The sequence below is a fragment of the Apostichopus japonicus genome, chromosome 16 (assembly GCF_037975245.1).
Source record: "Apostichopus japonicus isolate 1M-3 chromosome 16, ASM3797524v1, whole genome shotgun sequence".
NCBI classification, from domain to species: Eukaryota; Metazoa; Echinodermata; class Holothuroidea; order Aspidochirotida; family Stichopodidae; genus Apostichopus; species Apostichopus japonicus.
The window spans coordinates 35,197,822-35,223,742 of NC_092576.1; the positions used below are offsets into that span (position 1 = coordinate 35,197,822).

General features: G+C 36.6%; 3 protein-coding genes across 7 annotated transcripts in view; 2 read left to right on the plus strand and 1 right to left on the minus strand.

The window, feature by feature from the left end:
- LOC139982634 (uncharacterized) overlaps positions 1-4,586 on the plus strand; it is a 31,551-nt gene extending 26,965 nt beyond the window's left edge. Inside the window, exons 22-23 of one of the 2 annotated variants that reach the window (XM_071995614.1) lie at positions 264-390; positions 1,919-4,586. In XM_071995614.1, the coding sequence (XP_071851715.1) occupies positions 264-390; positions 1,919-1,922 (131 nt within the window). In that variant the 3' untranslated portion in view covers positions 1,923-4,586. The remainder of the gene's footprint in view (positions 1-263; positions 391-1,918) is intronic. The other variant, XM_071995613.1, reaches the window with a different exon arrangement.
- Positions 4,587-4,817: 231 nt separating this feature from the next.
- LOC139982635 (uncharacterized) overlaps positions 4,818-25,921 on the plus strand; it is a 43,987-nt gene continuing 22,883 nt past the window's right edge. For 2 of the 3 annotated variants that reach the window (XM_071995616.1, XM_071995615.1), the window contains exons 1-4: positions 4,822-5,205; positions 7,129-7,240; positions 7,718-7,847; positions 8,525-8,596. In XM_071995616.1, the coding sequence (XP_071851717.1) occupies positions 7,765-7,847; positions 8,525-8,596 (155 nt within the window). In that variant the 5' untranslated portion in view covers positions 4,822-5,205; positions 7,129-7,240; positions 7,718-7,764. Of the gene's footprint in view, positions 5,206-7,128; positions 7,241-7,717; positions 7,848-8,524; positions 8,597-25,921 lie in introns of all 3 variants that reach the window. The other variant, XM_071995619.1, reaches the window with a different exon arrangement.
- On the minus strand, positions 13,898-25,639 carry LOC139983077 (uncharacterized). Of its 2 annotated transcripts, none has more exons than XR_011798500.1 (3): positions 25,080-25,639; positions 23,173-23,444; positions 13,898-20,861 (listed from the first exon to the last, which is right to left on the minus strand). XR_011798500.1 is itself a non-coding variant. In XM_071996419.1 (3 exons), exons 1-3 carry the CDS (start codon positions 24,780-24,782, stop codon positions 20,758-20,760), a joined length of 390 nt encoding a protein of 129 aa, XP_071852520.1. In that variant the 5' UTR covers positions 24,783-25,073; the 3' UTR covers positions 13,898-20,757. The 2 variants fall into 2 exon arrangements, 1 of the variants encoding a protein (XP_071852520.1); XM_071996419.1 differs by lacking the exon at positions 25,080-25,639 and adding an exon at positions 24,769-25,073.

Here is a 25,921-nt window from a genome sequence, read left to right on the forward strand (position 1 = left end):
CAGTATAATGAATATATTTAAAGCAGTGGCTTTATATATATATATATATATATATGAAGTAATATTTGGGCTTAAACGTAGGCTTACTAACGTTATTCATTCGTACGATGTACTGGTTTATTATGACCGTTAAGAAACAATAAGTTTAATTACTAAATGAAATATATGTTACATATAACATCTACAAAAACAGTACCCCAATTTCATGTAACAACTATGAAGTAGCCTTTCAATGTATTGATCAAATTTTGGTTTCATTGCAGCTTTTTTCTTTGGCTGTGATACTTATAAATATCATGATTGTGTCTGTACCAGTGAGTTCCGAATACGGTGTTGCAATATATACTGGTCTCTTCGTTCTCGATATTTTCATCATATTTATCGTCTCAGGTGAGTAACATTAAAAAGAATTTCAAAATAGCCGTATCACATTGAAACGATTACGGGTGTGTTGTCGGTCTTAAAGTGCTTTGTCCTGTGCAACTAAGGTGATATGTAAAATATATATATGTAAAATATATCAGCCGATAAATCCTGACATGCATGAACATGTATTCGACATCAAGGTAGCGAATACATATTCCATTAGTTATAATGTATAGCATTGTTATATTTCTTCTTTGTCTGAGACTTATTCATCTGCATTAAACATTGAATGTTGCAACAATCCGATACTCATAGCTAGTACAGAAACTACTGTTCATATTCCACAACCGTGCATCAGTAACTACTGCGCTGTGTTCGTAATACGGTAACATGTGTTACAGGTGACATAGTAATTACTGCAAAGCTGTTACACGTTCCATGTAAGTCAAAGAAGTGCGCGACTAGACAAGGAGTCTATGAGTATTTGACGTGGTAAACTGTTACTATATTAAGGCCTAATTAGACGTGAAACTACCCATAAAGCTAATTTAGGTTCCCCCTCCCCACCTTAAGTCTTATTTTGTGTATCTTTTTTGTATCTATTTGAGACTTGCACACACTCACCTGTCCGTGAAGAATGTTTCAATCAAATAGATTTACTAATACGATTAGAAAAAGAAAAGTCGGGCTACCATCTGAATCTCGCATGCAGTATAAAATAACCGCCGCAGTGTGTCGGCAACGTGTTGTGCCAGCGCCGACCATGCACGGCTAGGGAGTAGTCTTTGTTACCCAGCCGCCTCGCATTTTTACGTTTCGGACTCGTAGTTCAACGTGTAACAGCTTTGCCTTAACTACTGTGCCACCTGAAACACATGTTACCGTGTTGCGAACAAAGCGCAGTAGTTATTGATACACGGTTGTTGAACATGAACAGTAGTTACTGTACTAGCTATGAGTATCGGGTGTGCAATCGACGTCGTTATAACATTAGATAATGCAATGTACAAGTGTGCTTGATTGCCATCTTATTCAGACACTCAGACCAATGTTACAAGAAAACACCGGTTGATGTTCATCCTGCTTTTATTTAATGATCGATATGTTAGCAAACGTGTATGGCAAGTGTAAAGATTATCGCCATGTAGTTTTTTTTTTCTCAAGCCAAAGTTCCAAACATGCGCTAGTGCCGTGAACACACATCTGTGTGCTGCAAGTAAACTTGTCCGTTACGTTGAGTAACATTGAAGGTTTAGTAACATTGAAGGTTTAGAAAAGAGTGTTTATATATTGTAAATTGTGTTACTTGATGGGAGATCTTTCAGTAGGTTATAGAAAGGTGATAACAGAAAAAAAGTTTTCCAAATTCTAGTATATGCATTAGGAATCTTTGCGTTTTGATTTACTATAAGTAGATGTATGCATTATATACCTTAAAGCCAGAACTAAAAGATACTGAATATTAATAATGCAACCAATCGTAAAACGAAATAAATATTTTAAAATATATCACGTGATGACATTGATAATTCATGTTTCTTTATAATTACAGCTGAGGCACTGGTTCCGATCATCCGATTCCTCGCTCGAAGCTTGAAACGTTAAACGTTCTAACAGTGATTAACAACGAAGTTTCTAAACTGATTACTGAAAAGGCGCATACATATGTTGTATTATAAATAAGATGTATATATTAGCAATGACCACAGTTTTTAGAAATATTCAAACCAAAATATCACCACGGGAGAGAAATGGTCACTCTCCATGAGATGTAGAGACCTATTGAATGGCTGTTTTTGCATTTCAAGTGCCGTCAAGTGCACTGTTAGAAAATGGTTACTCTTTGCAACAATTCTATACGTACACACGCCCATTTCTCAAATAAATAGTTAAATATTTAGTAAAATATGATGTACTCAAACACTGTCTATATAGTCAGTTGGAGAGAATATACGTTAGAAATAGAATTTTAAAAATAACTGTATATATCTTTATTGGGCTGGCTTTACGGAAAAAGAAAAAACATCTGTACATACAATTTACTTTGTAAGACTGTATATAATTATAGTTGTTTCATGGAGCATATATGATAGCACTTACACTTTAAGACCCGTCTCTACATTATAACATTAGCATGTATAAAGCCTATGGAGCCAAAAAATTCCTGTAATATAATGTTCACCCAGTAACCTGTATGAAATGCACTCTGTATAACACTATATACCTATATGGGAAATTTTACAACGGTATATGCAACATATGATAAGGAGACGTCTGCAAATGTAACGCTGCGGTTAACCAACGAGAAGACAATTTCTTTGGATCTTTTATGTCATTCCTGGTGACAGATCACCGCTTATTAAGTCGTTTAATTCAGAAACTGTTATCCTAAATCGTATTGTTAGGAGAACTCTTCTTCATGTTTATGACGTCTTCGCGGAAACTATACATCCGTTAAAAGGTCATTCTCGCTATAAATTATACATGGCGACATCCCGATAAATTTAATTATTTCCAGGTAAGATTTTGAAAGAATCAAATTCTTTTGTGACGCAGTTCCTTTCCTTTACTGCATTTCTTCCCCAATAGACCCTGTTGGATCTGAAACATGAGAGCTTGTGTTTCATATAATAAATCACTGAAGCCTGTTGGATCTGAAACATGAGAGCGTGTGTTTCATTTAATACATCACAGCACCTTATTTATATATTAAGAAAGAATCCCCCATCTTTACCGAATGGTTAGCTTTCTGCTTAGGCAACTTCAAATCTCATTTCCAATTCTTAAACATTGACTAACTTGTACCAACGTTTATTATTCGTTGTATTATTGGGATAATGCTATTAACATAGAAATATTTGTATATAAAATAGTCAAACATTGTCAAATTTTACGATTTCTGACCTGCAGAGCATTTGCTTGCGATCCAATCCATTTTGACGTTCTTGTTGTGAGTTAATCTGATTGAAAGGTATAGCAAAGCTTTGCTGATTTAATCTGAAGTTCTTTTAAACTTTCATTATGTAATTATAATTAATGTCATCTTTCTTAACTATTCATTATTAACTAGATCAATATAGTACGAAACGTTTACCACTCGATACCCGATAAATACACCCAGTGAAGAAACAATTTCCTTTCAATGATTCTACTCATCTTTGTGTTAACTTTCTTATAAATGCATGTATAATATTGTCTTCTACGCATACTTCTTCCGAAGAACACTAAATGGCTTAATTGGGTAAAAATTAGAAATGTTCATACCGTTTAAACTTTCCTAATAAAATCCACAGGAATAAAATTCCGTGTCCTACATACAAAATGGACAAACCCCTCAAAGGGGAGTTTTTGTGAAAAAAAGACTATAGCTTCTTAACTGCTCAATCGGTATTTACTTTGTGAAAGTCAGAAAACCTAATACTGACATAAAAGAAAAATAGGTCTTTTAAGAGAGAATGACATTTGACAGTATAACCAAGCCCCCACCCCAAAGAAACATGTAAAACGATTGAATAAATATATGGCTTGATGATATACTAACAGACTTGCTCAAGTCTTCAAACTTGCATGTCATTGACAGTAATGAGAAAATGATTTATAGGCTGGTGAAATTAGGACTTCAGAAAACAAATGGTATACACGTTATCATAGCAAAAGCTGGATTCCTATGATTTTCTAATGCTACCGATTTGTAATTTGAGTAAATCATTTCTCATAGCTCTCTTCCACCCTTTTTTCCTCCACACCTTTCTGTATTTGTCCTTGTTTAGTTAATTCCCTACCCCCTTCCCTTAATCCTTCCTTTGTCCCTCCACTGTTTATCTTCTACCTCTCCTCTTCCCCTGTTGGTTTCTTTCTTTCTTCTCTCCATCCATTGTCTACTAATCCCCTTACATATATCTCTTTGTGTTCACCATGCTCATTAACCTGTCTGTATTCTGTGCGTGTTTTTGTCCCTTCTGTTACTGTTACTTGTCATTTAGCCTCTAAGGAAGATCCTGCTAGGCAAATGACTTTTGAGTGAGGCAGTAAATGAAAAACCTGAAATCAAAACATCAATAACTATTTTTTTTTACAGTTTTGGGTTTATTTGTTTTACTCTTTAACAATACTTAGGTACAACTGTTAACCCTTCTAAATCTAATACTTCCTGATCAATGGGATTAAAGTGTTATGGAGGTTGCCCACAAGACAGTTGAATAAACATCGGAATGGATTCACACAATGTTTGCTCCAGAATAGATATTGCGAATAGTTGTGAGCTTTGGGTTAATCGTGTCCTTGAGGTTCATAATAGGTCATGGTGAAGTTCTGTAATACGTCTTTCGTATAACACACTGTCGAACCTATACTGACTTAACGGCTTCGGCTTTTATTTCAGCACATCTTTCACTTGATTCACAAAAGTGGAGGGTCGGGATCTAGTGGGGGTGTGGGGGGGGGGGTTCTTCCATCCATACCCGTAGCCGGTTATTCAAACGTATGTAAACTGTGGAGAAAGCAATCTTAGCGTCATAACATTTCGTTCTTGTTTTGCCTGACCTTTATTGTGTTTCGGATGAAAGTACATTTCCATTGTGTTTTTGTTGTCGACATAATATCTTTCACTTTCGTAGAAAACAGTGTGCAGTAGCTGTCATCGTGTCGATATATGTCAGTCGAGAAAAGAAGGGGAAGAAAAGTTGAAATAATCAAGGGCGAGACATCAGTATATGTATCCTTGTCAAAGAAATGTTGAATTTCGTTGACGAGTTGCGGTAACAAGCTACACTATCTATATCACTACATCGATATCCGCCTTCAAGTAACAACTGTCCATCTTAAGTGCTTCCTTCAAAGGTAAGTTTAAATTGGTGTTTTAATAAGTGTTTTACTTTCGCTAAACATATGTTAATATACCACTCATTAGTGCATGTGTTGGAACTGCGAGAGCATTTATTGTATGACTTATGGTTCTCACTCATAAATTCACCAGGTGAGTGGTTCCTTATAATCGTTCTTGTTCAATAAATATGATAAATTATGATACTATGAGTCTTAAAGTTATGCAATTATAGGAGTAAACGTTTTGTTGCAGAAATAACAACAAAAGAAAAAAATAATAAGCGAGTAAAATGTTGGAAGATTTGGTACAAACATGAATTGACAAGAAGACAATCGTCAGCATTTCAAAGGCGATAGTAATGAAAATTGTCAACAATCCATCTCATCAAGGGCTTGCTCAATTTTAACCATGTTTCGTCACGATCATTTCAGTTATAATAGTAAACTGCGATTGTTACTTATTTCATTGTTTGTGCATGAACAATTAAAATTGTGCGTTTTCTTTTATCATGTTTAGTAGACTAAAGTAAAACAAATTTTTAGCTAAGTTTTATACTCTGATTTTAAATTGAGCAATCTGGCCAAGAGAATATTGGTGATGAGTGTCGGTTATTAATCATATTTTCACTATAAAAATTTGGCTTTTAATAAAAGAAACAGTTCAGTTTGAATAACAATAGATCAGCAATTGAATATGTTTTTTTCATTGGACATTCACATTTTAGTTGGAAGTAATGCTGGGGCACAGTTCTCTGTTATTGTTTTGTTTTGTATGCACGTGACATCATATGAATATTAAATAACAGGTTTTTAAACAACTTTACAACTGTAATAGTTTTACTACAACTCTGCAAAGACAAGAAGTGTTAGCCCATTGGTTAACGCCGGTGCCTTCTAATCATAAGGTCCCCAGTTCGAGTCACTCCAAGATTAATGTATGCCGTCCAGTTACAGAGTTGTTGACAATTGGCAATTCATATCCATAGACGTTTAAATATGATTCTAAGATAATGACTTTGGTCAGCTTGCGGCTTTGATAAGCCAATGAGGCTTCTTTGCAAGTACCTGCTTGCAGGGGGAATTAAAATACATACTTCAAAAATCGTCTTTGAAAGTCAAACATTAGTCGATATATGCTGATAAGTTAGGACATAAAATATGGAATTCAAGTGCCATTAAAAAATTAATATTTAATTATAGACACGCTGTTTCTCTCGCAAACCATGTTGACTCGTGTCTATATTCAATGTAAAACGTACTGACAGCTTATAAATTGTTGAATTTTCAAGGAAGTTGCTGTAAAAGAAGATATGAAACAGTAACATCATACTTCCCCTTTCACATTAATAATGCTTCATTGTTTAATTTTTTTTATTTACAATTTAGCCTGTTTTCATTTTCATTCATTGCTTGTCACGTTAAAGTGAGTTAACCGTATGAAAAAAGGTGCAGGTTTATATCATGTGCTTTATCTTCCAATTTTGTTTTTGACTTCCCTATCTGTTGCTTACACATGTTCCTGATTCAAATAAGTTTAAGATTTTGGTTCATTGACAATATTAGGTAACATTAACAATATATATATTTATATATATTTATATATATATATATATATTTATATATATATATATACATATATATATATATATATACATATATATATATATATATATTATATATATAAATATGTGATAAATATATCTATATGTATTGTGTGTGTGTGACAGACTACCCCACCTTTAAATTGATGAGTTGTGACAAACAGTACGCAGTCTACCCATATTGATAGCCAATACACAAGCATTTCCCGAAAGTTCCAATATATTATCTAAAACAGTACTAATTTTCAATTATGAGTCATTTGTTATTTATCTGCCTTGTGTTATATGACACGTCGTTGTGAGGGTCTTAGTCTTTTGTATGTTATCATTGTAATAGAATCTCTAAAATGAAGATTGCCTTGAGTCTGTTATTTCTGATATTGGTGACGGAAAATAGGGCGTGACTAACGACGCAGAAGAAGGTTACGATATATCGTCTGAAACCAATGGTAAAGGTTTTCTTTTATTTCTAAAGTTTACATGTGACCATTCATTTGTCTCGCCAACTCAATTATATTTTCAGTGAATAATATACATATGCTTTTGATATGTTATACACAACATGGTAACAATTATTAAAATTGTTGTTTTTTAGTTAATATTTAATGTGATTTTAAGCAGACCTGAATGAAAGTTAATTACTTCAAAATGGGTGCCGGTAAAACGACAAAATACACATGAGTACAGTTCCTGTGATATCTTGGAAGCTAGGGATACTCAATGGTCGTTCTGAGGGAACGCAAAGTCGCCGAAAATAAAAATGTATTTTCACATGACTCGAATATATGTTTTTTTTTTTCAGCATACCTTCCCCTTAAAAATAAAGTAAATAGATATCACGTTTCAATAAATACAAAATCTCGATAAAATTGCAAAACATAATTACCTATACGGAGTGCATGGTATTTTGATTTGTCAATCTTTAGAACTACCATATGCTTGCGGTTCCAAAGGAATCTGTAGATGTAACGAAATGAGGAAAGGTTATAGTGTTGATTGTTCTAGAAGAAACCTGCATAACTTGTCACTGGTTATTTCATCAAATGTTACATTTGCGTAAGTACGTCTACCTCTTTAATGGTTTCTTCAGCGAAAGTAATTCTACATCTTTAATGGTTAAATATTATTAACTCATTCAAACTCTTCAAAAATTTAAAAGCAACATGGATAGTGACTGCATACATGGTACGTTAAACATGATGTCATCACCCCACACAGATCAGTTTATCAAATGGTTGACAATCAACAATTTATTTAAATAAACGGTGAATAAAAAAGGGACTTATCAGGCTAAGGTAGTATTCGATCCCTGTCTGTGTCACAGACCGAAATCCGTACCACTCGACTACAGTGACTTTACTGGTGTGTGAAAGCGTATAAACTGGCTTCGTATAACTACCGATGAGGGCGTATCACCCAGTGCTATGATTGTACAGAATGCACCCCTGTTGCATATGTGTGTGTATGTATTATATTTGTCGGAATAATATTCTAAAAGTATATGTGGTTTTCATTTATTAAGAATCACTTGTTTGTAGTCGTTAAACATCAATACATATTTGTAGCAAATACAAAAAATGCTGTCCTGCATTATTATCAATGTATGATGATGAATGTTATTACACTGTTCATCTCTTGTCAGCTGAATATACATACCATAACCTAAAACTTTCACAAAAGTAACAGGATAGAGGCGTCCGTATTCATTTACCTGTTTTCTAATGTCTCAACAGTAACTTCTCAAGAAACAACCTCAGTTTGATTCCAAAGGACACTTTTAGATTGACCACTTCTCTAAATCTGTTGTAAGTAACTGTTTCCTTGTCTGATTTATATCTTAACAATATATTAGTTCTCTGTTTCCTTCAACAACAACTACAAAATTATTGCCTTTTCACCCGTTTTTCATGCCTTTATTAGTTTTAAACTGTTAAAGGTATGCACTCGTTAATCACTTGAAAATGATGTGTGTAATAACTTATTAACACGTGTTAGTTGATGCTGAAAAGGACCTATTTTTAAACGGAAAAGATCAAACACACATTCCTATGCATAATGATTGACTGGACTAACCAGACATCTCTAAAGGTTTCGACAACATTTCGTTCACATATTTACAACAAGCGGATGACACTTTACTTTAAAACGCTGAAAAGCTGTCATTTGACCCATCTAACCAAGGTACACTAACTAATCAGACATTTAGGTACATTTGCTTTGACTCCTCACCAGCCATTCGTAAAATAGTCGTTGGGTGAATTGGTATGTTAGTATTTTTTCCACAGTAGCATCTGCTGACAGGTCTAACATGTGTTACGGTTTTATAGCACACTTCAGTTTATACTGATTAACGGCTTTGTGTTATTCAAAAATGAGCAACAGTCAATAAAAAGTTAGTATCAGTTTCGTAGAATAACAATGAACGTTTCTTTCCTTCACAACTAATAAAACAAATGTAATTCAAATCGAAACAGTGTTTGAAAGAGAAAGTGCGATAACTAATTCATAAAAAAAAGCCTGAAACCTTGTCACAAGTAAAGGAGTAGTCCCCAACCTGGACACGTCTCAATCTGCTTAATGTTCGACACCCGAGACGAATGACATAAATAAATGACAGACTACCAAGAATTTTACGAAATGAAACATATAATGTATTTACAACTCGTCTCGACCAATGACTTTTTGGTCTCGACAAAAGAAACATACATATGCCCAACACAACAAAATACACACTTAGCATTCGCTAACCCAACCAACCCTTCCAAATAACTCTACTAAGGATCTGCCCTATCGCTTAATTCTTCCCTATCGCTTAGACTTCTTCCCTATCGCTTAGACTTCTTCCCTATCGCTTAGACTTCTTCTCTATCGCTTAGATTTCTTCCGGCTGGTACCCTGCTGGAAGCTCGAGACGGTACGGCGAGCCCCTCACACCAGCGTAGCCGTCGGGCCCCAACACTGCAACCGTATATGACAAAAGTACAACAAAACTGCTCTCAGGCATGCGCCAAATGGCAAACACACGGCTATACTTATATCTATACCAACGAATATTGTCAAACTATGACGTCAATAGCCCCTATCTGACGTAAAGTCAGCAAGCCACACACAACCAATATGGTGTCACTATTTACCAAATAATACCAAGAACCTCCGGGCCAACCCTTATGAAACGAATAATGGCTACTCAATACTATACACGGTAATATACACAATTAATCAATCCAACCAAAGGCACTGAGGCGAACTAATAATTCGTACACACTTAAACGACCTAAAAATACCTTAAATGCTTTAAACGCATTTGACCCTAAACAATAACAAATTCGTATGCCTAAGCATGGATAAACATTTTACAAAACTGACTGAATTGTGAGCCATAGATCGAGGACTCTTTAAAATACAATATATTAATTTCTCCACAAATTCTACTGTGGGATCAACAATACAGATACCAAATAAATGATTAATACGGACAAAAAATCAACTTACGGGATCGTCTTAATAATAATCCCGGATTAACATGGTCGAACGGCCAGGGACGTAACACACAGTAACACGCCCTTTGCGGTGCACATACAGAAATGTGTCCAAAATGATTTCGTCGAATTAGACAACGGATACACCCAGCCTCAGGATACGCTGATATGGCTTAGGCTAAAACGCAACGCCACAAAATATCAACGTTCCCAATCCTTAGGCTCATACAAAGAAGCCTAGACTCATACAAAGATGCCTGGATAACGGTTAACACACAGAAGCCGAGGAATAAGACGGCGAAGACCGGACAGTGGTGAGACTCACACAGAAATGCCTCATCCAACCACACCCCAAACCTTATATAGCGACTTTAAGTTGACCCCTGCCCTTACCCGCCAAAGCACAATCTACGAATTCCGATGGACCCGTTTCCCATTATGCACTTACTCGGATCTACATACGTTACCCGAGAAGAACCCGTCTCCCCATTGTTCACCTCCTAGAATTTGCATACATTACTCGAAAAAGAAATGAACAATTTGCAAAGGCCTAGGCTACCCGGTGGAAATTTCCACCCACAAGGAATGCTCAAATACAATGCAGGCGTGACAAACCTTTCAACAGTTTTCTTCCTTCTCATTAATCTTTCAACGTTTGATTATAATAGTGTCTAATCCCACTTTAGTTGATTCATCATCTATTACAAACCGTTCCTAACAATAACATATATTATAACATATGATTACATGGTGTGAAGATGATGAAGATGATGAAGATGATGATGATGATGATGATGATGATGATGATGATGATGATGATGATGATGATGATGATGATGATGATGATGATGATGATGATGGTGGTGGTGATGATGATGATGATGATGATGATGATGATGATGATGATGATGGTGATGATGATGATGATGATGACATTTGAAAATCCGCCCTTTAGTGGTACGGACATAAGGATTTTTGCTGCCTCGGGCATTCTTGCGGTATTCGCGGGAAATTTGATCTTCCGTAGCTATTGCCTATGCTTCATTCCTTTTCTATCCGACAGACGAAACTCGATTTTGGTATTTAGGATGCCAAAATTTGAAATGCTCGAACGATTTAGTACGAAATTGCACCCTTAAAACTAAAAAATAGTCGTCTATAAAGCATTTTTCACGAAAACTTGTAATCCGGTTTACAATTCAAAACAGATATTCTTCACGGCAAACTTCCTCCCCATCTTTATTTTGGCTTGAATCTCGTCCGTTTCAACTTGGACTGTACCATTATCTTTTGGTGTTGAGAATATACATTGTTATTAATTGAAATATGACAAAGCCATTGAAGAGATTGATATGATTCTAAGCTCCCCTTTTTTAATTATTAATAATGATTTATAAGTGATTTACATTAATTTATGTAATGATTTAAACGCATTACAGTTAATAAAAGGATTATCTAAAAACCACTCTCCCCATCGTTTATCAACATCGAACATGCCAAAGGTAAATGTTACATCATATTGTACAGAACTATCGTACGTCAGCTGGGAAAATCTATAGAGCTAACTTGCGTTAGCAGAAATAGTGGAACCCATACCTATCCATGAACCATACTGTGCAACGATATACCCCTATCGTGATTTGCGAAGTGTGGCTCAAAGGCGAAAACTTCTATCATTTAATATATAGCATAAGTTGATGCTTGATGTTGCATTTTTTTCCTAAATTATCATAATAGGCTAGTTGTACAGAAACTTTGCTTGAACTAAGTCACTAGTAATATTATAGCATCAGCCATAGATTTAATAAAATGATCTATTTTATGCTACAATAAGATTTGCTTGCTTAAATGATCCTATTATTATATACAGCAACAATCATTTTATCCATACATCGCCCATCATGCTTTTTTTCTTTAGGCCATCATCCCAGATATTCAATCTCACCATGACTGTACTGTAATAATGTCAAATAAATATGTAGAAATCAGCAATTGATTTTACCAAACAATTATTCTTTGTTAGTAAGTGGGTTCACTGGATTTTTAAATATCAGCTTGGGGAGGGGTATTGTTGCTTCTAGAAGGAGTGTTTTTTTTTTCTTCAAAATATTTACTATTGTCTCCTAGGAAGCTTGTAGAAGTCGATTACAAAAGCACATCTGGTCTTTGTTTGAGTAGGAGAAGGGAGACAATGGAAAAAATTCAAAGGGCCTGTGACTGGAAATGTCATGTGAAAGGTCAACAATTATTTATATACACAATTAATAAGTCCCACATGAAAACATGGGGGTTGGGGGGGGCAGAACAATGTCAGGCTCTGACTAGCAGTAAGTGATGAACCTTAACAGTGTCATTATTTCCCTCTTACATGCAGTCAGGGTGGGGTGGAGAGGGACGCTGTTTGGTGCAGGCAAAATAATGAAAAGCACAAAGAAAAGGATAACAAACAAGATTTTACCATTGTTATGTTCTTTTTATTGTGTCCTGTCACAGTGAACAGCAGAAGAAGGCAAGGTATAAAGGTTTTCAGCATAAACATCAAGCTTCCTTTGGGTAGGATTTGTTCATGGGAGGGGCACAACTTTTATTATGGGGGGGGGGTCTGATTGTCTCTAGCGTTGCTTTGAAAGATCACAGATGGCATCATTGACATCTTTTGAAGCGCTTTTTAAACTTTCCATTTGATAGGTCACTGGAACTCAAGTTGTTGCTCTGTGTGAGAGCCTCTAGATGTAAACACATTCACTGCACTTATGTACAGTAAATACCAAACTTTCTGAATTGTTCTGAAATGGATTTTACACGATTTTGGGAAATCTATGTTTAACAATGACAACTACTAAAAACTGCATATTATAGGCTCACAGAGTAAACAATATTCACTAGCAGCATTGTTCAGAAATATACTTTCACCTTTTGTTATGATTTCATGTATTGATTCTGACAAGAATATTCAAATGAAAAAAAAAAAAAATCCAGTCCATTTAATAATATCATGTTGTTCACATGGATTTGAAATCACATTCTACTGACATCAGATGACCATTGCCTTGTTAACACAACTGCAGAGAATGAGTAATTTCTGTGAGGAAAAACCTGTACAGCTTATTAAAAAAAAGAGAAAGACAAGTCACACACACAAGTCACACAAGTCACACACAAGTCACAGACAAGTCACACACTAAGGCGGAGTGTATAGCCTAGTGGTTAACGCCGGCGTCTCCCAGTCATGAGATCCCCGGTTCGATTCCCCGCCGACAGCAAGGTGTGTCGTCTGGCAAGGGTGTTGTTCAATAACAACTTCCCGACATGGACGTTAAATGGATGTGTGCCGAGAGATTGGCTTCGGTCAGCTTGCGAGTCTATAAGCCTCCATGGCTTCTTTCGCGAGTTCCTGCTTGCGGGAAGATCACATATACATACATACATACATACACTTACCTGAAGAGAAAATTTCCACAGCAAGGAACCAAGTTCATTACAATCTTCTTCATGTTGGAGAAAGACTGTTGATTAAGTGCATGAAATGTGTACCTTCTTCTGCTTTAATCGATCCCAAATGTTGCCACCGCTTGCAATAGACCAATTAGCAAAGAGTATTGAGAGATGACAATTAATACTCACATCGGCAGCTGATGACCAAAATTATTGTCTTCTTGTGCTCAGCATATAGATATGGTTTGCAAGGTTCTCACATTCTGACTACACATGACCTTTGACCACCAAAAACAATAAGTCTCTTGATTCTTGAACTCAACGTGTCACAACAACGTTTTTAATATGAAATTGGTCCAAGCTTCCTTTCTTGAGATATCAAGTTTAAAAGCAAGGCATCACAAACACATCACTCCTCCACCTGCATGACTACAAATTATCATTGGAACCAAAAACTGATATTTCTATCAATACAGAAAATATCTGGAGAACATTTCAACAACTGAGGCAGCTTTTAATTTAATTTTTAGGGGGAGAAACGGATAGATCATTTGAAAGGAAACTGCACAACAAGAAAATGTAATATATTGACATGTATACCTTCAATGTGAAAAAAGGGCAACATACTGTGCAAAATCTACACAATGATACAATATTTCAGCCATTGACTGCAAAATGAAAAGCATGTGGCTAAGTTTGAAGCCTAACTAGACCGTATGTGCTACCTTCACACTCTCACGAATAAGTCATCTGATATTGCACACCACATTAAAATGTCCTATGCTATTCTTTGTGTAGGCCTGCTGACATTTGTACCATTTGATGAACCTACTGTACAATAGCCAGTTCTGGGTTGGGGGGGGGGGGGAATGGGTGGTTTATTGCTTACTCTACACACTAGCAATATCTTGAAATATACTAACACTCGCATAACTAAGAGAAACCTATATTGTATCATATACATATCATATACAGTATAGTCTACTGATCTATTAGATATATGCCCCCAGTGTAGACCTCAAGTATTACAAAGTATTATTAAGCCACTAACAGAAACAGTAAAGAGTATGTGGCAAAGCTTCACACCAAGCAATATGGTGTGTGCTGCCTTCACACTCTCACTTATTCCAGTTGCATGACAATGCCTTAGGCCAATTGCCTATCATATACAGTATAGTCTACTGATCTATTAGATATATGCCCCCAGTGTAGACCTTAGGTATTACAAAGTATTATTAAGCCACTAACAGAAACAGTAAAGAGTATGTGGCAAAGCTTCACACCACGCAATATGGTGTGTGCTGCCTTCACACTCTCACTTATTCCAGTTGCATGACAATACCTTAAGCCAATTGCCTATCATATACAGTATAGTCTACTGATCTATTATATATATGCCCCCAGTGTAGACCTTAGGTATTATGAAGTATTATTAAGCCACTAACAGAAACAGTATGTGGCAAAGCTTCACACCACGCAGTATGGTGTGTGCTGCCTTCACACTCTCACTTATTCTAGTTGTATGACAATACCTTAAGCCAATTGCCTATCATATACAGTATAGTCTACTGATCTATTATATATATGCCCCCAGTGTAGACCTTAGGTATTATGAAGTATTATTAAGCCACTAACAGAAACAGTAAAGAGTATGTGACAAAGCTTCACACCAAGCAATATGGTGTGTGCTGCCTTCACACTCTCACTTATTCCAGTTGCATGACAATACCTTAGGCCAATTGCCTATCATATACAGTATAGTCTACTGATCTATTATATATATGCCCCCAGTGTAGACCTTAGGTATTATGAAGTATTATTAAGCCACTAACAGAAACAGTAAAGAGTATGTGGCAAAGCTTCACACCAAGCAATATGGTGTGTGCTGCCTTCACACTCTCACTTATTCCAGTTGCATGACAATACCTTAGGCCAATTGCCTATCATATACAGTATAGTCTACTGATCTATTAGATATATGCCCCCAGTGTAGACCTTAGGTATTACAAAGTATTATTAAGCCACTAACAGAAACAGTAAAGAGTATGTGGCAAAGCTTCACACCACGCAATATGGTGTGTGCTGCCTTCACACTCTCACTTATTCCAGTTGCATGACAATACCTTAAGCCAATTGCCTATCATATACAGTATAGTCTACTGATCTATTAGATATATGCCCCCAGTGTAGACCTTAGGTATTACAAAGTATTATTAAGCCACTAACAGAAACAGTAAAGAGTATGTGGCAAAGCTTCACACCACGCAATATGGTGTGTGCTGCCTTCACACTCTCACTTATTCCAGTTGCATGACAATACCTTAAGCCAATTGCCTATCATATACAGTATAGTCTACTGATCTATTATATATATGCCCCCAGTGTAGACCTTAGGTATTATGAAGTATTATTAAGCCACTAACAGAAACAGTAAAGAGTATGTGGCAAAGCTTCACACCAAGCAATATGGTGTGTGCTGCCTTCACACTCTCACTTATTCCAGTTGCATGACAATACCTTAGGCCAATTGCCTATCATATACAGTATAGTCTAATGATCTATTAGATATATGCCCCCAGTGTAGACCTTAGGTATTACAAAGTATTATTAAGCCACTAACAGAAACAGTAAAGAGTATGTGGCAAAGCTTCACACCACGCAATATGGTGTGTGCTGCCTTCACACTCTCACTTATTCCAGTTGCATGACAATACCTTAAGCCAATTGCCTATCATATACAGTATAGTCTACTGATCTATTATATATATGCCCCCAGTGTAGACCTTAGGTATTATGAAGTATTATTAAGCCACTAACAGAAACAGTATGTGGCAAAGCTTCACACCACGCAGTATGGTGTGTGCTGCCTTCACACTCTCACTTATTCTAGTTGTATGACAATACCTTAAGCCAATTGCCTATCATATACAGTATAGTCTACTGATCTATTATATATATGCCCCCAGTGTAGACCTTAGGTATTATGAAGTATTATTAAGCCACTAACAGAAACAGTAAAGAGTATGTGACAAAGCTTCACACCAAGCAATATGGTGTGTGCTGCCTTCACACTCTCACTTATTCCAGTTGCATGACAATACCTTAGGCCAATTGCCTATCATATACAGTATAGTCTACTGATCTATTATATATATGCCCCCAGTGTAGACCTTAGGTATTATGAAGTATTATTAAGCCACTAACAGAAACAGTAAAGAGTATGTGGCAAAGCTTCACACCAAGCAATATGGTGTGTGCTGCCTTCACACTCTCACTTATTCCAGTTGCATGACAATACCTTAGGCCAATTGCCTATCATATACAGTATAGTCTACTGATCTATTATATATATGCCCCCAGTGTAGACCTTAGGTATTACAAAGTATTATTAAGCCACTAACAGAAACAGTAAAGAGTATGTGGCAAAGCTTCACACCAAGCAATATGGTGTGTGCTGCCTTCACACTCTCACTTATTCCAGTTGCATGACAATACCTTAAGCCAATTGCCTATCATATACAGTATAGTCTACTGATCTATTATATATATGCCCCCTGTGTAGACCTTAGGTATTATGAAGTATTATTAAGCCACTAACAGAAACAGTATGTGGCAAAGCTTCACACCACGCAGTATGGTGTGTGCTGCCTTCACACTCTCACTTATTCTAGTTGTATGACAATACCTTAAGCCAATTGCCTATCATATACAGTATAGTCTACTGATCTATTATATATATGCCCCCAGTGTAGACCTTAGGTATTATGAAGTATTATTAAGCCACTAACAGAAACAGTAAAGAGTATGTGGCAAAGCTTCACACCAAGCAATATGGTGTGTGCTGCCTTCACACTCTCACTTATTCCAGTTGCATGACAATACCTTAGGCCAATTGCCTATCATATACAGTATAGTCTACTGATCTATTATATATATGCCCCCAGTGTAGACCTTAGGTATTATGAAGTATTATTAAGCCACTAACAGAAACAGTAAAGAGTATGTGGCAAAGCTTCACACCAAGCAATATGGTGTGTGCTGCCTTCACACTCTCACTTATTCCAGTTGCATGACAATACCTTAGGCCAATTGCCTATCATATACAGTATAGTCTAATGATCTATTAGATATATGCCCCCAGTGTAGACCTTAGGTATTACAAAGTATTATTAAGCCACTAACAGAAACAGTAAAGAGTATGTGGCAAAGCTTCACACCACGCAATATGGTGTGTGCTGCCTTCACACTCTCACTTATTCCAGTTGCATGACAATACCTTAAGCCAATTGCCTATCATATACAGTATAGTCTACTGATCTATTATATATATGCCCCCAGTGTAGACCTTAGGTATTATGAAGTATTATTAAGCCACTAACAGAAACAGTAAAGAGTATGTGGCAAAGCTTCACACCAAGCAATATGGTGTGTGCTGCCTTCACACTCTCACTTATTCCAGTTGCATGACAATACCTTAGGCCAATTGCCTATCATATACAGTATAGTCTACTGATCTATTATATATATGCCCCCAGTGTAGACCTTAGGTATTATGAAGTATTATTAAGCCACTAACAGAAACAGTAAAGAGTATGTGGCAAAGCTTCACACCAAGCAATATGGTGTGTGCTGCCTTCACACTCTCACTTATTCCAGTTGCATGACAATACCTTAGGCCAATTGCCTATCATATACAGTATAGTCTAATGATCTATTAGATATATGCCCCCAGTGTAGACCTTAGGTATTACAAAGTATTATTAAGCCACTAACAGAAACAGTAAAGAGTATGTGGCAAAGCTTCACACCACGCAATATGGTGTGTGCTGCCTTCACACTCTCACTTATTCCAGTTGCATGACAATACCTTAAGCCAATTGCCTATCATATACAGTATAGTCTACTGATCTATTATATATATGCCCCCAGTGTAGACCTTAGGTATTATGAAGTATTATTAAGCCACTAACAGAAACAGTGTGTGGCAAAGCTTCACACCACGCAGTATGGTGTGTGCTGCCTTCACACTCTCACTTATTCTAGTTGTATGACAATACCTTAAGCCAATTGCCTATCATATACAGTATAGTCTACTGATCTATTAGATATATGCCCCCAGTGTAGACCTTAGGTATTATGAAGTATTATTAAGCCACTAACAGAAACAGTAAAGAGTATGTGGCAAAGCTTCACACCAAGCAATATGGTGTGTGCTGCCTTCACACTCTCACTTATTCCAGTTGCATGACAATACCTTAGGCCAATTGCCTATCATATACAGTATAGTCTACTGATCTATTATATATATGCCCCCAGTGTAGACCTTAGGTATTATGAAGTATTATTAAGCCACTAACAGAAACAGTAAAGAGTATGTGGCAAAGCTTCACACCAAGCAATATGGTGTGTGCTGCCTTCACACTCTCACTTATTCCAGTTGCATGACAATACCTTAGGCCAATTGCCTATCATATACAGTATAGTCTACTGATCTATTAGATATATGCCCCCAGTGTAGACCTTAGGTATTACAAAGTATTATTAAGCCACTAACAGAAACAGTAAAGAGTATGTGGCAAAGCTTCACACCAAGCAATATGGTGTGTGCTGCCTTCACACTCTCACTTATTCCAGTTGCATGACAATACCTTAAGCCAATTGCCTATCATATACAGTATAGTCTACTGATCTATTATATATATGCCCCCAGTGTAGACCTTAGGTATTATGAAGTATTATTAAGCCACTAACAGAAACAGTATGTGGCAAAGCTTCACACCACGCAGTATGGTGTGTGCTGCCTTCACACTCTCACTTATTCTAGTTGTATGACAATACCTTAAGCCAATTGCCTATCATATACAGTATAGTCTACTGATCTATTATATATATGCCCCCAGTGTAGACCTTAGGTATTATGAAGTATTATTAAGCCACTAACAGAAACAGTAAAGAGTATGTGGCAAAGCTTCACACCAAGCAATATGGTGTGTGCTGCCTTCACACTCTCACTTATTCCAGTTGCATGAGAATACCTTAGGCCAATTGCCTATCATATACAGTATAGTCTAATGATCTATTAGATATATTCCCCCAGTGTAAACCTTAAGTATTACAAAGTTTTATTAAGCCACTAACAGAAACAGTAAAGACTATGTGGCAAAGCTTCACACCAAGCAATATGGTGTGTGCTACATGTACCTTCACACTCTCACTTATTCCAGTTGCCTGACAATACCTTAGGCAAACCATATTAACTTAACTACTATACATACATAGACCTATCTTGGGATAAACCTACAGACATTAGTATCATTCAATGAGATTCACTGTAGACTAGTATTGATAACATACTAGTACTGTAGCTATGGGTTTGTGGGTTTGGGGAGGGTTGGGGCAAATTGACTTGACTTGGAGAATTGCCATACCTTCAGTGTGAAAAAGGGCAACCACACCTACTTCACAATGATACAGTATTCAGCGATTGACTGCAAAAACGAAAAGCATGTGACCATGTGGTTTGTGCTGCCTCAAAGCTCTCACACATAACAGTCTCCTTATGCAAACGACATTTGAATTTTATATTAGACTATTTGTTGGATAGTCCTGCCAATAGTTGTATAATCCAATAACACTAAAGCAGCCTATTCTTAGGGTATTTAAACTTAAGAGGAAAGGAAGGTGTTGGTGGTTGACTGCTGGCAAATAAAATGAAAGCCATGATCCTCACACTGCACGAGATGGTAGGTACTATCTTCATTGTCTCAATAAAATGGGTCACATAAAAATGAAAATATTAGTTTCCTCGACTCCATAAACCCATCCAAAAGTTTATCCTCAATGTTGTTTTGTTTTTATATTACATCTGCACCTTGTATTTGAAGGAGTGCCATCACCTGTACTTTTGTCAGGCAGTTTATGCGCTGGTAGTTGAAGCCTTCCAACCACTTTGTTAGCCTTTCAAGCTCTGGCTACTACCGGGAAATGGAGAACGACAGGACATTCTTCCACATAGTTTTCTGCCATCCATGACAGAACTTTTCTGTCACAACTCACTTCTTCAGAAGCGGAGCGTCTACTTTGTTTCTTGATTTGCTTAGCTTTGCTCCTTTTTTACTTTCTCCTTCTCTATTCTTCTCAAGGCCAACAGTTAGTTCTACAAGAAAAACAAGCAATAAATGAACAGTGTGTAAAGATCATAATCTGTGACTTGGCTTTTAGTTTCAAAGTTTTCTTTTGTATGGGCCCAATTTAATTAGGTTGGTAGGGGTGGGGTTGTAATGATTTGCCTGAAGATTTTTGTGGTACTCAACTGTGCCAACTGTGTAGTTCTCAACTGTGCCATGTGAAAAGTAAAAGTCAATATGGTGTGAACTTGAAACATGACCACTGGGATACTAGCATTTGAGGAGCTTTGGAAAAGGTCTGTTATTTTGACAAATCACCAATGTGCTGTCAAGCACAAACTTTGTGGTTGCTTACTTAGTGCAGTAAACCACATTACACAATGGTGTGGACAGGGTGGGAATGTGTGTCAGTAGAAGGGGTGTGAAAGGCCAGTCATGCTGAGTGCAAGTGAATACTGATTGCTTTCATTTAGCAAATCATAGAGGTCTGGCAACAATATCATAATTTCTTCAATGTGCAAAGCACAATAAGCCTATAATTAGCCACTGAATATGATAGTAAAAAGTGTGTGGTAAAACTTTCTTTACACTACATAAGGTGGTACATGCTGTCTTAGCACTCTCACTTACACAACGACGTACTGTACCGTAATCTCCTAATAAGCCTAAACATTAAATGGATAATGCTCCCTGGGTTAGGCCTGCTGAAATACATAATTAACGGTAATCTTAGTCTAGATGATGTACTTGTATATTCATATGTAACTGAAACATGAGGGAAAGGAGTAAAACGTAGAGGGAGGGGGTGGGGGAAGTGTCTATACTAGGAACATGGTGCTTTCACAAAATATTACCTCATAATTCAATGAAAGACTTCAATTTCTTACATGAAAACCTTGAACTCTGAAATCAACAGTACATGGCTACCTGTACAATATTGTTGCTGGAAATGGGAATTGGCATAATGACATACCTTCAATGTGAAAAAGGCTTACTTTACACTAACCACAATTATAATTTTCAGCTATTGACTGCAAGAAAGCATGTGGCAAAGCTTCACACCAAATTATATGACACTCTCACAAATAACAGTCACTTAATATTGCAAATTACATTTAAATGTCCTAGACTACACTTTAATTAGGCCTGTTGATATTGTACATTTCAATGAACCTACTGTATTACAGCATACAACTGTAATGGGTTGAGGGGTAATTACTTCACTGTACATAATAGTGATTTTGTCAAATATACCTGTAGTAACATTCTCACTACTAAGTGAAACCTATAAAGTACATTTATATATCAATATTGAGTAATGAATGTGTTTCTCTAAGTCTACTGATCAATTGGCTATAGGCCACTAGTGAAGTCTTAAGTAAGTATTATAAAATAAGATTCAGCCACTAACAGCATTAGTAAAGAGTATGTGGCAAAGCTTCACACCACACAATATGGTGTGTGCTGCCTTCACACCCTCACTATTACCAGTTAAATGACATTTCCTTAGGCCAACTACACTATATGAACTACTGTACATAGGCCTTTCTTTGGATAAACCTACTGATATGTGTACCATTCAATGAACATACTGAACAATGTCCTATAACTGAACTGGGTTAAGGGCGGGGGGGGGGGGGTGGGAGGTTGTGATGGGTGGTTGATTACTTAACTGTACATATTAGTTATTTCTGGAAATAATGTAACACTCTTACTACTAAGTGAAACCTATAAAGTACATTTATATATCAATATTGAGTAATGAATGTGTTCCTCATATAGTCTACTGATCAATTGGCTATAGGCCACTAGTGAAGTCTTAAGTAAGTATTATAAAATAAGATTCAGCCACTAACAGCAATATTAAACAGAATGTGGCAAAGCTTCACACCACACAATATGGTGTGTGCTGTCTTCAAACCTTCACTTATTCCAGTCACCTTAGGCAAACCATGTTAGGTTTTTAAAAGATACTTTTTTGGGATAGGCCTGCTGACACTTGCATTATCCAATGACCCTACATTAACCTATTCTTAGGGTTATAACTTAAGAGGGAAGGGGGATTTTGGTGGTGGACTGCTGACATATATGTGACCAAATGAAATGAAAGCCAATTATCCTGACACCACACAAGATGGTATGTGCTGTCTTAATAAAATGGGTCATATGCAAATGAACATAATCATAAGGAATCAAGAATTTAAAATTAGTGGTTTTCATAAAATGCCACCAATTGGTGAGCTTTCCTCCACTTCATAAACCCATCCATAAGTTTATCCTCCTTAATATTTTGTTTTTTAATATTACAAATACACTTTGTGTTGGAAGATGTGTCATCACCTGTACTTTCACTAGGCACTGTTTCTGTGCTGGCAGTTGTATCCTGCCTATCACTTTGTTGGCTTTCCGAGCACTGGCTACTACTGGGAAATGAAGGAAATGGAGAAGAAGGACATTGATCATCCAAGTTGGTCTTTGCCATCCATGACAGAACCTTTCTGTCGCAGCCTACTTCTTCAGAAGCAAAGGGTCTACTTTTAATTTTCTTCAATCGCCTTGTTTTGCTCCTTCTTTTCACTTTCTCCTTCCCTCTTTTTCGGGCCATTGCAGTTCTACAAGAAAAACAAGCAATAAATGAACAGAGGGCTTAGATAATAGTTTGTGACTTAACATTTGCATTCAAAGTTGTCTGTTATTATATGAGCCAATTCATTTTGGTTGGTAGAGGTGGGGGGGGGGGGTAAATGATTTTCCTATTGTGGTCACCTGGGCCATGTGCATGCATCAAAACTGTATTGGCCCCAAACATGCCACATATTCAAATATGGTCAACTTTGGCCAATTTACCTCACTGAGGCATTTAGTCACCATGAGTGTTCATTGAGAATGTCTGAGAAGAATTTGTTAAGTATTGTAAAGACCTCGAGATAAGTTTAAGTGACTGATACAGCAATTTATTGAGTTATAGAAAAAAATCACTGTAATTTATTTGTTATTCCTTTTTTGTGGGGTTATTACTACCCAATGTGCTTGGGAGACAATGCTACAATTAATGGAAATAAGTGTATTTATAAATGTATAAGATGTGCAGGGCGAGTGATTAGTGAGGTACAGGAGGGACTGTGTGTGCCTTGTGTGTACGTAACGAGCTGCTTCCCTTTGGACTGACAGTAGTCCCCATCCATGTCCAGATTATGTGGCAAGTAATTAAATGCAGTAGTAGGCCCAGTCAGCCTTCTATGACCTAAACCTGCTATCATTTTATCTTTCATTCTCTGGCTATTAAAACTCATAATATTAAATTGCTTTTTCTGTACAGCCTGCTGCAATTGTGGTGTTGTGTTTTCTTCCATGTTATGTTTTATCAAGTTCTTTTTAAAGTAGTGTTTGAAAAATTCTACTAATTTTTTGTTGTTTGTGTAGGCCTACTTATTTGTAACTGCCCTGTGTAATTTACTTAAGAATCATGATACATTGTCTTTGTTGCAGGTGGACAATTTCTATATTCTTGTGAACGAAGTCAATTTATCTCCTATGCCTAGCCTTGGCTGATTACATGCCACAATTTGGTACAAGGATGGTGTTTTGATTTTCTTGTTTCAAACACCACTGCAAAGGCACCCAATTTCAAGCGAATAGCGGCTTTGCTTAGGCTCTGTCTTGTTTATAGCCTAGGTAGACTAGGTCTTGTTCTAGCCTAGTACTACTATTACTAGTTAGACTTAAGTACACTAGGCTAGGCCTAATACTAGTAGTATAGCAGTAATTAGTAAGTAGTACTAGTACTACTACTATTACTAGGCCTAATACTAGTTAGACTTAAGTACACTAGGCTAGTACTAGTAGTAGTATTAGTAAGTAGCCTAGTACTACCATTTCTAAGCCAACTATACATTTAAATTAAAGAACAAGTTAAGCATATACTTTAGTACTTACTTCAAAAGGTTCATCGAAAGTACATCAAAGGCTTCCAGAAGATAACTTAGATGTGTAGGTTATCATCTTAGACTCGTACGTATTGTCAAAACCCTTACATAACCGACAACGTACATGTAATAGGCCCACCTTTATACTATAGAAACTCTCAAACTAGTCTAGCGTGAGGCTAAGATTACCTAGCATTGTACTAGCTTAGGCCTAACACTAGTTATATTACGGCTATGCTTAGCCTAAGTTCGGCAAACCTGAAACGAAACAAACATTGGAGGGATGTGAAACAGGCCTATGTTTCATAGCCTAGTACTCACCTCTTCAACCAAATCAGTCTCTTCTGTAGCCTTATTCTACTTGAACAATAAGCCGAGACAAAAAAATAAGGGAATTTATGGCCAATTTGAACTCGCTACAGAACGAAGTCTTCAGACCTGTACATTTTTTTTACAGCGCTGTAGTGTGTAGATTCACGATCACTTTCACCGGGTTTTCGCAAGTAGCGCCTGAACTGAAATGCGCGGGCTTTTCTCCTGGGGAGGATGTACGCTCAGGGATCGGCACGATTTGAAAGTTCAGATCGGAATTAAACTTCTCAAACTTGTCTATTTCGATGAATATTGCAACAAATTGGAAAATTCAACCACTAAATTGGGTATAAATAATCCAGCTAAGACTTTTATTACAGTAAAACAATCATCAAACGTAAAAATTACATCTTATTTGGCTGCATGGCTAAGGGAAATCAGGCTACTTGAAAGGAAAATAGTTACGTAATATACAAGCTTATATTCCAAACTAATAACCTTGAATGGTACAGAAACTGCCAGTGTCCAAAAGTGAACGTCCGTGCTACTAAAGGGCGGATTCTCACATGGATGATGATGATGATGATGATGATGATGATGATGATGATGATGATGATGATGATGATGATGATGATGATGATGTATTGTAAATAGTTTAGTTAATTGCATGCTGGCTGATATCTGTAATGTCACTCTCTTTATTATTTTTATTGTGGAACATCGTAATCGTTTTGATATCACAGAAAATTTTTCTAATGACTTCGATATTATGCCTAAAAGCGAGTGGTTTGTAATATCAACATGGAACAAACTGACACTCCAATTAAATGATATATAAATGTTTCTTTCTA

Excerpts from the sequence above, each read along its gene's own strand:
- LOC139983077 (XM_071996419.1), bottom strand. Across the intron at positions 20,862-23,172 it reads AGTGCCTAGTGAAAGTACAG|AACTAACTGTTGGCCTTGAG; the intron begins GTGATGACACAT and ends TTTTTCTTGTAG.